This window comes from Pomacea canaliculata, linkage group LG8 (genome assembly GCF_003073045.1).
Source record: "Pomacea canaliculata isolate SZHN2017 linkage group LG8, ASM307304v1, whole genome shotgun sequence".
In the NCBI taxonomy this organism is placed as follows: domain Eukaryota; kingdom Metazoa; phylum Mollusca; class Gastropoda; order Architaenioglossa; family Ampullariidae; genus Pomacea; species Pomacea canaliculata.
Window position 1 is genome coordinate 1773207 of NC_037597.1, and position 14749 is coordinate 1787955.

Here is a 14749-nt window from a genome sequence, read left to right on the forward strand (position 1 = left end):
AGGGAAAGGGTTTGAGGATGTTACACAATTTCACAAGACCAGAAACTATCCCAATTGAAAGAAGTAAAGTAACTGCAAATGAAGAGAAACCAAGAAAATAAAAAGCAAATAAAATAATATGTGGCAATGAAAGAAAATGAATAAGTGTGGTCATTAAGGAAAGTAATTATCACTATTGTAAGTGTGTAAATGAAATAAAGTCAGTAATGTGTGTAAATAAAAACGAACATCATAAGACTGTAAATAAAGTAAATAAATAATGTCAAAGAGCAACAAACAATTGGCTGGTGTAGCAGATAAAATGGAAGTAGTTAAATTTTACTTGTTTAGGAGGCTGTGAGACATCCTGCAGCTGACCATGTTTATATTGCATGCATGTCTGAGTTATTGTGGCGCAGAATGTCATTCTAGATGTTTCTGGCGAATGTACTTTTGTTACTTGGGTTTCGATGCAATACGCATGCACTTCTTAGCAACAAAGATTGCCAGAAATACATGGGTCCGTTGGTGAAATATATGAGTCCCATACACTTTCATATATATATTACTGATTTTTAAAAAATGTAAAATGCAGACAGTATTGCGACTGATGGCAGAGTTTTTGTGATGTGATGGCAGGAGAGGCAAGTGATGCTGGAGAAGATCCGCAAGCAGGAGATGGAGGTCGACTACCTGGCGCCATTCTTGGCTCAGATGTCCGACCCAGAGAAGATTTCGCGCTCGCAGGCCTACACCCTGAAGGAGGAGAGTCTAACTGACCTCAAGCAGCGCCTCGTGGACAAGGCCAACCTCATCCAGGCCAGGTTTGAAAAGGTGAGGGCTGCTGGGGCTGGTACCAGGTCCACATGTGGGCGCCATTGTGTCTATTGAAAAAATAAAAACAAGGGTAGTATGTTGTGAGTGAGGCCAGTTTTCATCTGCCATCCTTTCCTTCAGCATCCCCATTATTTTTAAAGGGTCAGGTATTGATTCAGCAGCTGGGTTGACCGGGACAAGTGGGCCTCACGGTTGTCAACCTGTTCTGACCCCCAGCTTCGGGCCATTGCTTAGATACGTCTCTGTGCCATTGCCAGCCCTTGATGGACACAAGCATTAGTACCACTTTGAAGGTCTCAGTCCAGCTGTCCAGCTGTGCACGTCACTGAGTAGTTGTCCAGCTGCGCTGGATGTTGTCAAACTGTGTAGTTGTACAGCTTGGGAGGTGAACAACACTGTGCGGCTGGCACACGAGTCCCTCACTCTGGTCCTATAACTCCTCGGTCCTTAGGGGAGGACCCGCTCTACAATGCCTCCTCCTGGAGGTTCGTTTTCTGCTTGTTGTGCCGACTGGCAAAGCACACTGGTGTGAGCATCATCAGGCTTAGCTGTGTAGGTCCTCTTTTATAGGACTATGTAGGTTATCTGTTCATCTTTATTGTCATCGACATAACCGCCACTGCTGTTGCTGAAGACAGATTAACATGCGTGGCCTGACCGTCACGACCACAGCCGCAACTTCCACTACAATCCCCACCATCATCATTATCAGCCACAGCAGCATCAATAACACAAACATTTTGCCGCAAACTGACATCTTTTGATCTCGGCATCAAACCCCACCAGCCTGCCTGCAACATGCATTCCCTGGCATTCCACAAGCATTGCTGGCCTGTTGTGATAATTCCGCCATCATTTCAGGATAAAAAATGTGGAGAGTGTTTTATGATCTCGTGGGGACAAGTGCATGATAGAAGGACGTGTATGCTGTCGTGTTTAGCAGTTATGTTGATACACTTTTATGTGGAATGGTAGGATGTGTAGTGGTGTGGTCATCAACATGATGGTGGGCTGACAGAGCATAGTGGTGTGCTGTTAGTTACAGTAGTCATCAATAGGAAGGTGGGCTGCTAGGTTGACAGAGCATAGTGGTGGGCTGCTAGTTACAGTAGTCATCAATATGATGGTGGGCTGCTAGTTTCAGTATTCAGCAGAATATCTGTGCTGTTGAAGATGCCACGATACTAGAGGCTGACTGTAGGTGTTGTTGGCAGGAAACTGAGAAGCTACAGAAGAAACAGGCTTGGTACCACCAGAACCAGATCAGCATGTCCAAGGAAGATGAGGATGATTACCTGAACTACTGCAGCGAAGCCATGTTCCGCATCCACATCCTGGAGCTGCGCCTGAACAGGTCGGTCATGGGCAGTAATCACACTAGACACACCATTTATTACACCGAGAATTGTGATTAATTATGAGCAGTGATCACACTAGACACACCATTTATCATTGAGAATTGTGGTTAATTATTAACAGTGATCACACTATACACACCATTTATCATTGAGAAGTGTGGTTAATTATGAACAGTAATCACACTTACACAAACCATGCATGATCTAGAACTATATTTAATCAAGTCACTCATCTAAAACCGAAAGTTAACAGGTCATCGATGCTCTATAACTTATTTAAACAGGGTAAGTATGATTTACACCCATACTTACACACCTAACCATATCATTCGCGATGAAAACTGTACTTAAGCGGATCATTTACTGGCTACCTATACTCTACCACTATATTTACAGTTGCCTGTAATTTAGAACAGTATCTCAGCATGTCACCTATAATACAGAACTGTATTTTAACAGGTCACACATCATCTAGAAGTATATTTTAAAGTCACATATAATCCACATCTGTATTTAAACGGGTATTTACAAAAATCACACGTAAATAAGACTTCTGTTTGGACAGGTCTCTTGTCATCTAGCACAGTTCACAGTCGTACAGTGACATCCTCCTCCTCCTCCCTCTCCTCCACCACCACCACCCATCCATCCATCAATCCATCCGTCATCCATCATCATCATCATCTCTCGTCCCCACCTGACCACCACCCTCTTCTGTGTTAATAAAGATGGTTGTTACCAGGTATATTTTGGTGTGGTAGCACCTGTAGATGTGTTCTGAGTGTTCTCACTACAAGCCTGCACATTATGGGATGTATCCTCTCGATATTTCGGTATTTCGCTCCGATGTTTTTCTCACCCGTATTGAGTACCTGATCTGTACAAGAGCATTAGTTCAACGAGGCTGTGACCATGGTACTTGCACGAGGACGTCTAGTGAAACTCGTGCACTAGAGCCAGTGAGCCACTCATGTGTTGTACAACAACCTCCAGAGTTAACACTGTAAAACTCTCAAACTTTGCTGCTTCACAGTTCTCTCCGAACTCGCAGCACTCAGTGCAATCAGAATAAAAGTTTTTGCATTAATACGAAAATAGTTGCAGTTTCTTAGGATACCTCGCAGTTTTTTCGTCGATTTTCTGTTTAAAAAATAACCGATCCTGGAATCAGAGCAAGATCACGTGACAACTCTTCATTCCTTCGCCCAGTGCTCTCTTCAGAAAGTGGAGAGGGCGAGGTTGGTTGCGAGGTAAGACGGAGTCGAGGCTATTTTCAGTTTTGCTTTGTGGCCATAATTCGTTTCCAAGCAAGAACTGATCGATCACAAGCGGTTTGTGCCGAGTGCCATTGACCAACTTCTGATTTTTATTCATTTTTTTCTCTTGTGTCGAGTTCACAGATTTTATTGCAATCTTGGCAAAGGCTGACTGTTTGCAGTAACATTACACTTATCGCTTCTCCATCTTCCTTTTCGTTGACTGAAGGCTTTTTGATGGGGTGGCTTGTAGGTGGCGCAGCGTGGCGTGGGCAGGGGCGACCTATCAGACCTAGCCCGGGTGGCGGCCTTATTGACGGGCAGCTGGCTTAACTACTCTCAGCCATTCTCTCGGCGACTCGCGGAAACGGCAGCAAAAAAGCGCTGGCGAGGATTAAATGTCTTTGCCATTCACGACCGTTGGACTGTCAGATGATAATACGCAGCCCACCACCCTCTCATCTGCGCCACATCGATAGCCTGGCGATGATAGGGCTGGCGGTCAGCTCGTGCAGCCTCCACCTGAGTACATAACACGACGGAGAATGTATCTCGCTGGTGATATCTCTGTCAACTAAACAGTCAAACAACTTCTTGATAAACTCGCCGCTGGTATCAACGGCGACCAATGTTTAATTAAAAACACGGAGGTCGAGAGGCTAATGACAGTCGCCCCCTGTATCTGGCCTTCGAATGGCGGAGTCCAAGCCTCTTCTTTCACTGCCCTTGGGTAAGTCAGCTACCCACGTCTGCTGTGTGACCGAGCGGGTGTGTAGGGTGTGTAGGGGTGTGTAGGGTGTGTAGGGGTGCGGGGTGGCAGGCTTTGAGCTGTGGACTTAGTTCTTGTAGGAGCTCTACGGTGGCATTTGTGGCTTTTGCTGTACCTTGCCTGTGCCCCTTCTCTGAACACGACGAACCACTTCTAGTGCACAGGCCCTGCGGCACTCGGGCTGAAGGCCCCTTGATGTGAGTTTTCTTTCCCTGTAAGTAGTTGTCCTCGCGGGACACTAAGTTCTGAACATTTCTGATGATTTGGGGGCTTCCGTGCTCAGCTACTCAGGAGGTCAGGTCGTGCATAGTGATTGTTCGTGGGGTGGGCCACACATCTTGACTGAGGTTACAGAGGGACAGAAGGCGAGGTAATTGCAATTTTTGTTTTTATTGTATCAAGTGAAACGCCTCATCTAGCCATTTCTGAGGCCCTTGTTAGTTTTTATTTATTACATCTACTTGGCTTGAAAGACAGATATCGACAGAGTTTTCAAACTATTGAGTTTACATCTTACAGTCGCAGCCGGGTCTGGAATTTGTGTGGTAAGGAAGAGGAACAGTTCTCACCTGTAAGACTTGCATGTAGACTTCATTTCCACTTCTGTTAATTTTATTTTCTGAAAAGAATGATCTCGTACTCCCAAACGAACACGTGTCCATGACAACGATACTAACATGACGAAGTCAGGTGATGTTGGATTAAACATGAACATTATTGACAGAGTGTGGCCAGCAGTTACAAACTCTGTGTTATCCACTCCGCCAGCTTGCTATCCACGGATACATTCCACACCTTGGAGACGGTAAGCTGAGCTAGTCACGTGATCTCCGCTTTTTGTTTCAATATAAATGGCGCTCGGCGTGCTCCTCAAAACTTACTTCTATTGACCGAGGCTGGCCCTCGTCACAGCTGTGGGAAGCCTCCATGGGGGAGGATGCGAGGTGCAGCAGTCTCGCCCCCTGCCCCCTGCCCCCCGTTTTTTGTTGCATGTGCGCGCGCATGTGGCAGCCTCGCCTCCCTGTGTGGAGAGCTCTTGCCGCGCTCAGTGCTCTGCCCTTGTCCACCTCCAGTCTCTGAACTTTTCTCTCAAGTCAAACGGTGAAAAACGACTTTTGCTGTAAACTGTAGCAGGTTTTTCTGACAAACACCAGATAGAGATGGACACACAGCATAAAAACAAATAAAATGACGATAACTGAGAGAATACGGGACCTTTATTTCTGCATCTTGCCAGAAATGTGTGAGACAAGCAGCTTTTGATCATTTTCTTTTGTCTTCATATGCGGATGGCTCCCACGAGGCATTAATTCCCTGGTTTCGAGTGTAATCATGTTCAAAAAATGATCACAACAAGCTGTTATGCAATCTCATTGGCTGTCAATTTGCCTGCCTGCTTCTCTCTCTCTCTGTCTTTCTCTGTGAGTCTGTATGTCTGGGAACCCGGGCTATCAGTGTGATGTAGTGATTGAGCAAAATAATTCTCAGCATAAAAGCCTTTTGGGATCCGCTCGCCATTACAACATCAGGGTTTAGTGAATAACCTGAGCAGAGTCGGGATGATGAGTGAGTAGATGTCAGCAAGCTCGTACAGTGTTCCCCGTGTTGTCTTTCCCGTCAAGATGGAGTGTGCTGTTGGCAGTGCTGAATCACTGTCCACAAACTCTGACAACCACAACATTGCAGTGCTCTGGTCATGATAATAAAGCGGTGACCTGGTTGTCAACTCCTTTTGCTATTAATGGAAGCGTGTAGGCCGACATCGTGCACAACACGATGGAATCAACAAGGAGCTGACCACAGAGACCATCCCACCCGTCAGCGACAGCTGCCCCGAGGGTGGTGCACCCTGCTGTGCCCTGGGTGTAGGAGGCTGCACGGCAACCAGACTTGTCCCCAGCCACAGACAGACCTCGCAACACCTGGCAGTGACCTCAGCATGGTTAGCACCTTCAGTTCCACCAGTTAACGGTGTTATTGAGATGAAAGTGATGTCATGGACAGTGAGACCTTTGTTTAGGACTAAAGGACTAGCTACAGAGAACAAAACTGAAATGTTTGGGGAAATAAATACAGCGCTAGTGTGAAACGACTGTGAAGTGTGTCAAAAAGAAAAAAATCAAGGGCGAAGAACAAAATTGCACGAGATTCTCAGGGTCTCAGTGTCACGTGATCGCACTGTGTTTTTCAACTACCTGGTGGGTAAGAACTGTGCTTCCTCTGCCAGGTGGGCTCCATGTTGTGGTGTAGTTAGCATGATGACTCTGACTACATGCCGCAGCCTCTACAAACAAAGTCCACAGCACCTCATCTCTAGTCGTCGCACCTTTTCTTGCTGACTACATCGAAGGGTGTTGACGAGAACTCGGCTGTCCTTACCTACGACAACAACAGCTTCAGATGTCAGACTTGTTTGGTGATGAGTACTTCAGCTCCCCTCAGAAACTTTTCCAATGTTGCGGCATCAGGGACTGTCTGGGGCCGCCAGCTCTCTCTCTCTCTCAGTCCTGAGAGCTGGGTACCCGAAACAGCAGCGTGACCACCTCATAGTGTGACCACGTGACTGCAGGTACCCGCACGGGGCGCTGTTTTGGTTGTTGGCGGGTGTTTTAACAGGAATCTCATCGGTGACAACTGGCAAGCTGCGTGCTGCAGCATCCTTCAAACACTAGGGACTTGCGTACACACACACAGACACACACAGCACACACACGCACACGTTCCTACCTTAGACGACCTTCCAGAAAAAGCTGGACAACACACTTTGAAAGAAGACTTGAAAGAGTGGAGATGATTGGATTTCACCACGGAGCGAGTTCAGTTCAGGGTGTTTGCCACTAGGTATAGGTGCGACTTTACACCAAAGTGTTTCAACTGGAATAGGTGCAGGGTACAGGGTACAGGGTACAGGGTGGGTGAGGATTCGTGGCGAGGAGGAAGAGCTGCGGGTCGTCGTTGAAGTCGTACTCGTCTGGAGCATCGTCGTTGCCGAGGCTGCACATGCTCGGTGTGGGTCTCAGGCTGTGTAATGCTTGGCACACAGACAGACAGCAGGTGGTGGGGTCAGAACTACTTGATGTGTCACTGACACCTGTTGGCTGATGTGTCAGAGTACAACCAGCTGGCTCACATCGTCTGACCTCATGTTCCACCCGTTAAACAGGTAAAGGGAGATAGAGGGACAGGGTGAGGGTTATTGTCTTTCAGAATGTTGATAAATAAAGAGATTCTGATTCTTGGGTGGGTTTTTTTCCAATACCCAACTTTATTTATCTTTAGAACATAGGGGTGGGAGAGTGCAACCCAAAGCGTGAGCTTTTTGTTCTGGTCACCACAGATTCCGATGTTTGTGTTTGAAATCCCGAAAACATTTGTCTTTGTCATCCGAGCAGTTGCTGTTTAAGCGAGATCCCTCACACACAAAGGATGGCGACATCGGAGAGGGAGAAATAAGCTGCTGGGGAAAGTCAATTGTCGTGATTTAAATTATTCCCAATGTCTTATTAGTGAGGATTTATAATCGTAATTTATATATATGTACACACGCCATGCAAGAAAACAAATTAATTAAACTAATTTGAATACATGAATATTTCTGATGACGAAGGGATGAAATCTTTCCAAGTTTTCCTGGACGGTCCACCTTGAACTTACTATCATCTGTAGATGTCTCATGACAACCCAGGGAAGGTCTCTCGAGTCAGAGAGAAAGGAGTTTATTGCCAATAAGGCGGACAAGTTCATTTTCGTGAGGTGCCTCAGGTGACCGGCAGTCTGACAGCTGCTGACAGTCTGCTAAAAAAGAAAGAGAAAGGCTTGGCTGAAGATGAGAGATTGGGCACCCGGCTCGTGATCTCACAGACAAAGAAGAGACGCGCGAGAGGATTTTTTTTTTTCGTCTCTTTCATTCAAATCAGCGACAGCATTGTGGAGATGGTGGATACCATGCAGGCAGTTAGCAAGTCTCCGGGGAACACTCTCAAGACGAGAGAGCGAAGAAATCGGATTTTTTCTTTTTGGCGAGGAAAAAAATGACAGAGATGAAATCGAAGGTGAAACAGTGTCGCGGATGCATTTGAAGAGGACTTTAAACGCTGATTCAAAAACTGGGAGAAACAGAAGAACGAGAAAGTGTGTGTGTGATGAGACAGTGTATGTATGTGTGTGTGTGAGTGTGTGAATGAGAGAGAGAAAGAGTGTGTGTGCGCGTGTGTGTGTGGAATGTGTGGAAAGTGGGCGGAATGGAGCAGGAAGTCTTGTGAAGCTCATTTTTGCGAGAAGAGAATGTTGAACATGTTTCATCTGCCTAATCATCAACATCGTGGCTTAGGCGCTGAGCTCCCCAAGCCGAGCCCCTCCCGCCGCCTGCCACATTGTAAAAAGCGATAAACCGAGCAGCTAAACCACAAACCAAAGGGTTCGGGGAAAAAACCCACATCAAAACACTCTTCTGGCATGTGTAGATTCATATTGACATTTGAAGATAGGATGTTCTTAAAATCTAGAAAATTCATTAGCTCGTAAAGAAATCTTTTCAGCAAATAGCGCCTGCATTAGCTCCCTTGCTTGTGGTCCAAGCGGTGGAGTTAGCTCTGCTCTACAGGTCAAGGACACGACGAGAGGTTGATGTAAACAAACAACAACCATTAAATTAAGGAAAATGTAAAATTAGAATACGTTTTTACCTTCAAACTGCTGAAAATAACTGTTGTTTGTTTTTGTGAATGGTCGTCTTACTCCATACACAAGCCTCACCACCTGTCTTGTACGTTATCTTTACCTGTTCCTACCTGTCTTCACTTGATATTAGTAGCTATTTCTGCCTGGTGCATGGCAGGTGAATACGCGGGTAGATATCTGCCCTAATTACTAGCTGTGGCGGGTGAACTTTATATTTAGTCGTCAGGAACAAGCGAGGTGGCGCATGCGCACCACTCAGCTAAAATGTTGGACAGACTGAATAGTTTAGCCACGAACGTGTATCCCTGGACTGCTGGCAGACGATTTTTTTACAGTTAACTGTTAAAACGAGGCATGAGACTACAAAGCTTCCGGCTTAGTCACATTCTTTGTTAAGGTTCGCCGAGACTAACAGCGGAGAACTTGGCAAGAGGCTAAACGTTGGTCTCGGCAGACAGACAGCAATCCACCTCTACACGTCCATGAGCAGACAGACAGCAGTCCACTATATACGTCCGTGGTTTGACTGCTTCACGCTTTGTCTAGTCACGTGTTGCTAGTCCTGTCCTCTGGTTCTCTCTCTGCCTGTGATGATGTATGCGCGTTCTGCGCACCGACCCAAACGGCGAGGACTGGCCAACGATTTGATGACGTCATCAAGATGGCTGCAGCGAGCGGACGTGCAGTGGCCAAACGGAAATGAGTTCCTTGGGGGTTGGAAAGGGAGATAATTTCCTTGGTGGCAAAGGGAGACAACATCAGATGGCGCAAGGAAGTGCCGCAAGAAGCACTGCAGGAGGGGCAGCCGGTGTCCGGACAGTCACCAGACCCTCACTAAGCGAGACGCTGGCAGGTGGGGCAAAGGTCAACGACCTCTGTGACGGGACACGTCGGTCACAGTGGACGTGCGAGCTGATGGCCGCGATTCACTCTCGCGCCTAAAACCAATGCGTGGGACCAACTGCCGGCACCAGAGGACGCCACTGACCCCATGACTCTGAGACAGGATGACAGGAAAGAAAGAAGTGGAAGATGAACGATGAGTTGCGGTAACGACCCAGGCACGGTGACGTCACGACAGCTCACCGCGATGGAGACTTACGTGGTCACGTGACGTCAGATACAGAAGTGCGCTGTGACGTCACAGTGGAGTTGTTACTCTAGACATCAGTGTCTACAGGATGGATGTTTAATGTTTGTCGCCAGTGACTCAGCAACTAAAGAACTCTCGAAACAAGTTTTGAAGTGTGTTGAAGGCTGTGTGAGGACACGTGAGGTTTGGACGCTAATAAAATTAGAAACAGAATTTGTGAAAAAGTGAAATGTTTTCTACAAAACACATTTAATGAGCTCGAAACACTTTTTACAGTTTTTGTTTTACAGAATATTAACAGCTGACACATGAGAAATAATCTTGATACAACCCAATGTTGTGCTTGACTTGTTAACGATTGCATACCGACACAAATATTTCTAGGATTTAAAACAATACGAAAAGCCACGTGACTTGGTTGTTTAAAAAAGTAACACACGCCCCTGTAGGGATGACCTAATGTAGAAAAGTAATGTGGTGGCGGGTTTTGTTTGATATCTAGGTGACAGGAGTTTCTGTCAGACGGTAAGCTATTTCAGAGCTTCAATAACACAATGTGCCATTAGTCTGATGGTCGCGCCTCTGGCCGCTTGGCACAGCGAGTTGTCCTCAGGGTTACTCCCGACATGGAGTATGCATCCTGTCTGTGTCCCCAGCCCTGTCTCTCCCACTGTTTTAATGGTAGAAGTATTTCCCCCGGAGTTACCCCCGAGGTACGAGTCATGTCCCCTGCCTGTGTCTTAGACAGAAGCTGGCGACAAAAGTAGAAACTCAAAGGTTGACAACACTTTCGTCATGCCAGTCACCGCCATACTTAGCTCTCATTGTGTGATTTCTACATTAGATTATTTGTTGTTGTTGTTGTTGTTGTTGTTGTTGTTGTTGTCGTACAATGACATTGCTGATATTTGTAGTAGGTTGGTTGGTGTTCAGACTGAAGTGTGCCTTCAGTTCTTGCTGTGTGGTGCCGGGAGTGTGACCAAGACGAGCTATTGTAGCAGTGTGACAAAGTGTGACCAAGTGTGACAACGTGTGACAACGTGTGATGCTGTGTGTTTCAGGCACAAAGAAATGGCGCCTCACATGTACATGGCGCTGGAGCAGAAGCTGAGGAACGACCCGCGCCTCTCCGAGTTCTTGTGAGTCCACCAGCGCCACTGCAGCTACCGTCAGTGACCTTTGAACCTACAGCGTCTGCTCACTCACGTGAGATGAAAGACGAAGGGAAGATCTTTCTGGAAGATCCGATCGGCTTGTACAATAGCAGTTTGTTTGGGTTCACCCAGGAAGCTGCACTTTGAACCTACCGAAAGCACCGAGCCTTCAGCTCACCCTCATTTTCTCTTCAGGCCAAGATTTTGTTGTCAACACCTGCTGATCATGTGACACCCTAGTTGTACAAAGCTGAAAACTGTGTGTCTTTTGTGTTTGGACTTTACCGCGAACATTCAATCATAAGATCAACTGTCAAAGGTCACAGAGAAAGTGGGAAGAGTGTGACTCGAAATTATTTTGAATACAAATGTCAATATTTTGTAGAAGAGAAGAGATGATAGAGGTTTCATCGGGACATGTGATAAAACCTCGCCTGAATAGAGCACAGCCTCTGTGTTTCCAAATATACGCATAATTTTATTTATTTTATTGTTTCATTTTGTTTACTTTAAGATTACCAATCTGCTTACACAATCCAAGCTGAATCCTAGCATCCAGGGCGTGTTGGTCGCCTCCTGTGGCAGGACTTGCAAAGTCACATGCGCGATGTTGACAAACAAGGTTTGGCTGTGTGGTTACATTACAGGGTTTGAGGCGGTGTGTGTCTGTGTAAAATATAGAATTTATGTGGAGTCATCTTTGGCAAAGTGTGATCTTGTGTGAAGTGTGATAATATATAAATATAAATATAGTGATTTGGGGCAAAGTATGGCCCTGGGAGCAGCGTGAATATAATTGGTGTGGTCACGTGTACAGCGCGGTCTTGTGTCGAGTGTGATCATGTGTGATGTCTGGTGATGTGTCAGTTGTTGTCCTGTGTAAGGTGTGGCTGTCGTGGGCAGCTGTCTGTGTCCTCCACTCCTGTCTGTATGTCGCTCTCCTCTCCTGTCCGCGTGTGTTCTCACGTGCACGTGACGTATTACTTCCGCTCCCCCCACCACAACTTGTGTGGCGGACATCCAGAGGCTGGGTGAGTCTGTCGCCATCATTAGTTTCGTCTCGACGAGCCCCACGTGAGCTGCTGTTGTGTGAACTGCTGGACCATCAGACAGCACGCGCGTATTAGCATATGGGGTGGTGACATCCGGACCAACTGCGCCACCATTGTCACCAGCTCCGCTGGGTGGTCTGCCCGCTGGCCGGGTGCTGTCCACTCACCCCTGGAGTCACGGAAGGACCACGGCAGGTAAGTCTGCCGCCTCCTGCTGACCGGACACTCCACATCCGTACTCAATACCACTCACTGGGCCAGACACTCGCCGGGTCTCCCCGCCACCTCCAACCCGTGTACGTCACCCTTTGACCTTTTGCTTTTTTTTGGTTTGGTTTGTTTTATTCTAACTTCCCCATTGTCTCTTCCTTCACAGGGTCTTCTCCTGTCTCACTTTGACTGCACGACTTTTTTCTTGTCTTTCTGTAACTTCACTGGCTTGTCCCCAGTCTTATTCTAACTTTAATTTTTGTCTTGTTTCCTACAAACTTCACTTGCTTTCACCTAACAGTCACAGAACAACATTTTAGCTGTCAGGATGTGAGTACCAGAACTTGCTCAAGTACTGTTGAGTTGGTGGATTTTCTGAGTTGAAACCAAGCAAGCAAGCAGCTAAAACTGAAATAAAGATTTAAAGTTCCTGTTTCAAAAAGACTCGCAAATAACTATTATAAATTATTCCCCCCCCCAAAAAAAAAAAACCATTATATGAAACTAATAAATATTGGGGAAAAAGGTCAAAATAAAGAAAAATTAATGAACTCACAATCTGAAGGAAAATTTTCAAATAAATGTCCACAATTCCTTCTGTGAAAATAATTTCTGGTGAAAGAAAACCTGTCTTTACAAGTCAGGCCCCGTCAGTCGTGCATCCACAAGCGAATGGTCCTGCTGCTTGTCACCAAACCAAGGGACATAACTACACCGGAAGTAAAGCCATCTTGGAAGTTGGGTTTCCTTCAAGTTGTATGGGTGCTTGTTCGTGTAGACTGGGTGCATACTGTATATTGGGTGCATCTGATGCCAGTCCTGAAAAGGTCGGTGGTCATGCGCCTGTATATGTCAAACGTTGTTGTCGTCGTCGTCGCTGCGAGTCTCCTGGTGTTTGTGTCTGTCTGTCCATGTGTCTCTGTGTTCGTCTGCTCTGTCTGTGTGTCTGAACGTATGGATGTAGTTGTGTCTGATGTCCGAACTGCTCGATTTATATTTCAAGGAAAGTCAACTATTTTGTGTGGTCTTGTGACTGGAAACATGATCCATTGTGCTTTCCAGCTTGAATGGAATCTTGGGAGATATCACACTCGGTGTGTGTGGGTGTGGGTGTGGGTGTGGGTGTAGGTGTGTGCCTTCGCGCAGAATAGAAAAAAAAAACCAAGAGAATAGTAAGACACATTTGATGCTTCAAGTGTAAAGAAAGGTAGAAAGAGTAATCATGAAATTTTGATTCTGTAAAAGCAGGAAGGCGCATCAACGAGACCTCACTTGAGAAGTTAAAATTTAAAGAAAACGAAGGCAGAAAAGAAAGGCTCAGACTGAAATATTTGCCAGAAAACCCTCGCCCACCGAGTCCAGACACCAAGATGGCAGGAAAGGTGGACTAAACCCACATCACATCCAACTTTCACAACCTGACGGACAATGAAAGCTTCGGGGTGAGTGGATAATTTCTGTTGAAGATTTCAGTCGCTCGTTGAAGACTGTATTTTTAGTATTTGTGAGGACAGTGACGTGGGAAAATTGGGCCCCGATGACAATTTAATCTGGTTGTTGATTTTTTCTGTTTCTGATTCCCTCTCGTGCACCTCATACCTCCCTCTCTCTTTCTATCACACGTGTGTGTGTGTTGTCAAGATGAAGGGCTCACTAAACTTCATTCACTGCTGGGTTCCTGCAACACGTGGCACCAGGCCATGACAATGCTAGTCAACTGAGGTGTGAGTAGTCACTGGGGTGTGAGTAGTCAACTGAGGTGTGAGTAGTCAACTGAGGTGTGAGTAGTCAACTGAGGTGTGAGTAGTCAACTGAGGTGTAAGTAGTCAACTGAGGTGTGAGTAGTCAACTGGGGTGTGAGTAGTCAACTGGGGTGTGAGTAGTGGTCAACACGCGCGTGAGTGTCTTCACTCCAACACGCGCTCTCACTGTTGACTCCCTTGATGGCCCTCAACTCTCAAATATTCTCTTAGCACGATTTTACCATTTTGCACTTGAAAGAAAGCTGGAAGAATCTTGAAATCGTTGCCTGCTGGGAATATCCTCTTGTGAGGACGAACGTAACAATGTCATTCAATATCCTCAGTGATGAAAAAGGACGCGGTGCAAAGGTCGAAGGTCGCTACTCGAGCTCGTCTCTGTCAAGAGTTGACCTAGCGGATCAGGACCTTTGTCAAAGAACAGGCTTACAGAGAGTCCAGCCCCTGAGAATGATGGGACTTTCTTTGTGAGAAAATGGTGGCCTTGACAGAGAGAGTGAGACAAACAGTCGGACAGGCTGACAGGCAGATGCAACAATCGATATTCATAGCATCCTCCTCCTCCTCCTCCTCCCTGCATCCTCCGAGCTACAGTGGACTG

At 46.4% G+C, this 14749-nt stretch overlaps 1 protein-coding gene across 1 annotated transcript in view; it reads left to right on the forward strand.

Annotated features, from left to right (window-relative positions):
• The window catches only part of LOC112570768 (dynein regulatory complex subunit 7-like), a 33692-nt gene extending 21750 nt beyond the window's left edge, over window positions 1–11942 (forward strand). Inside the window, exons 15-17 of the mRNA XM_025249375.1 lie at window positions 619–813; window positions 2031–2170; window positions 11034–11942. Coding sequence (XP_025105160.1) covers window positions 619–813; window positions 2031–2170; window positions 11034–11115 — 417 coding nt within the window. The 3' untranslated portion in view covers window positions 11116–11942. The remainder of the gene's footprint in view (window positions 1–618; window positions 814–2030; window positions 2171–11033) is intronic.
• Window positions 11943–14749: the final 2807 nt, after the last annotated feature.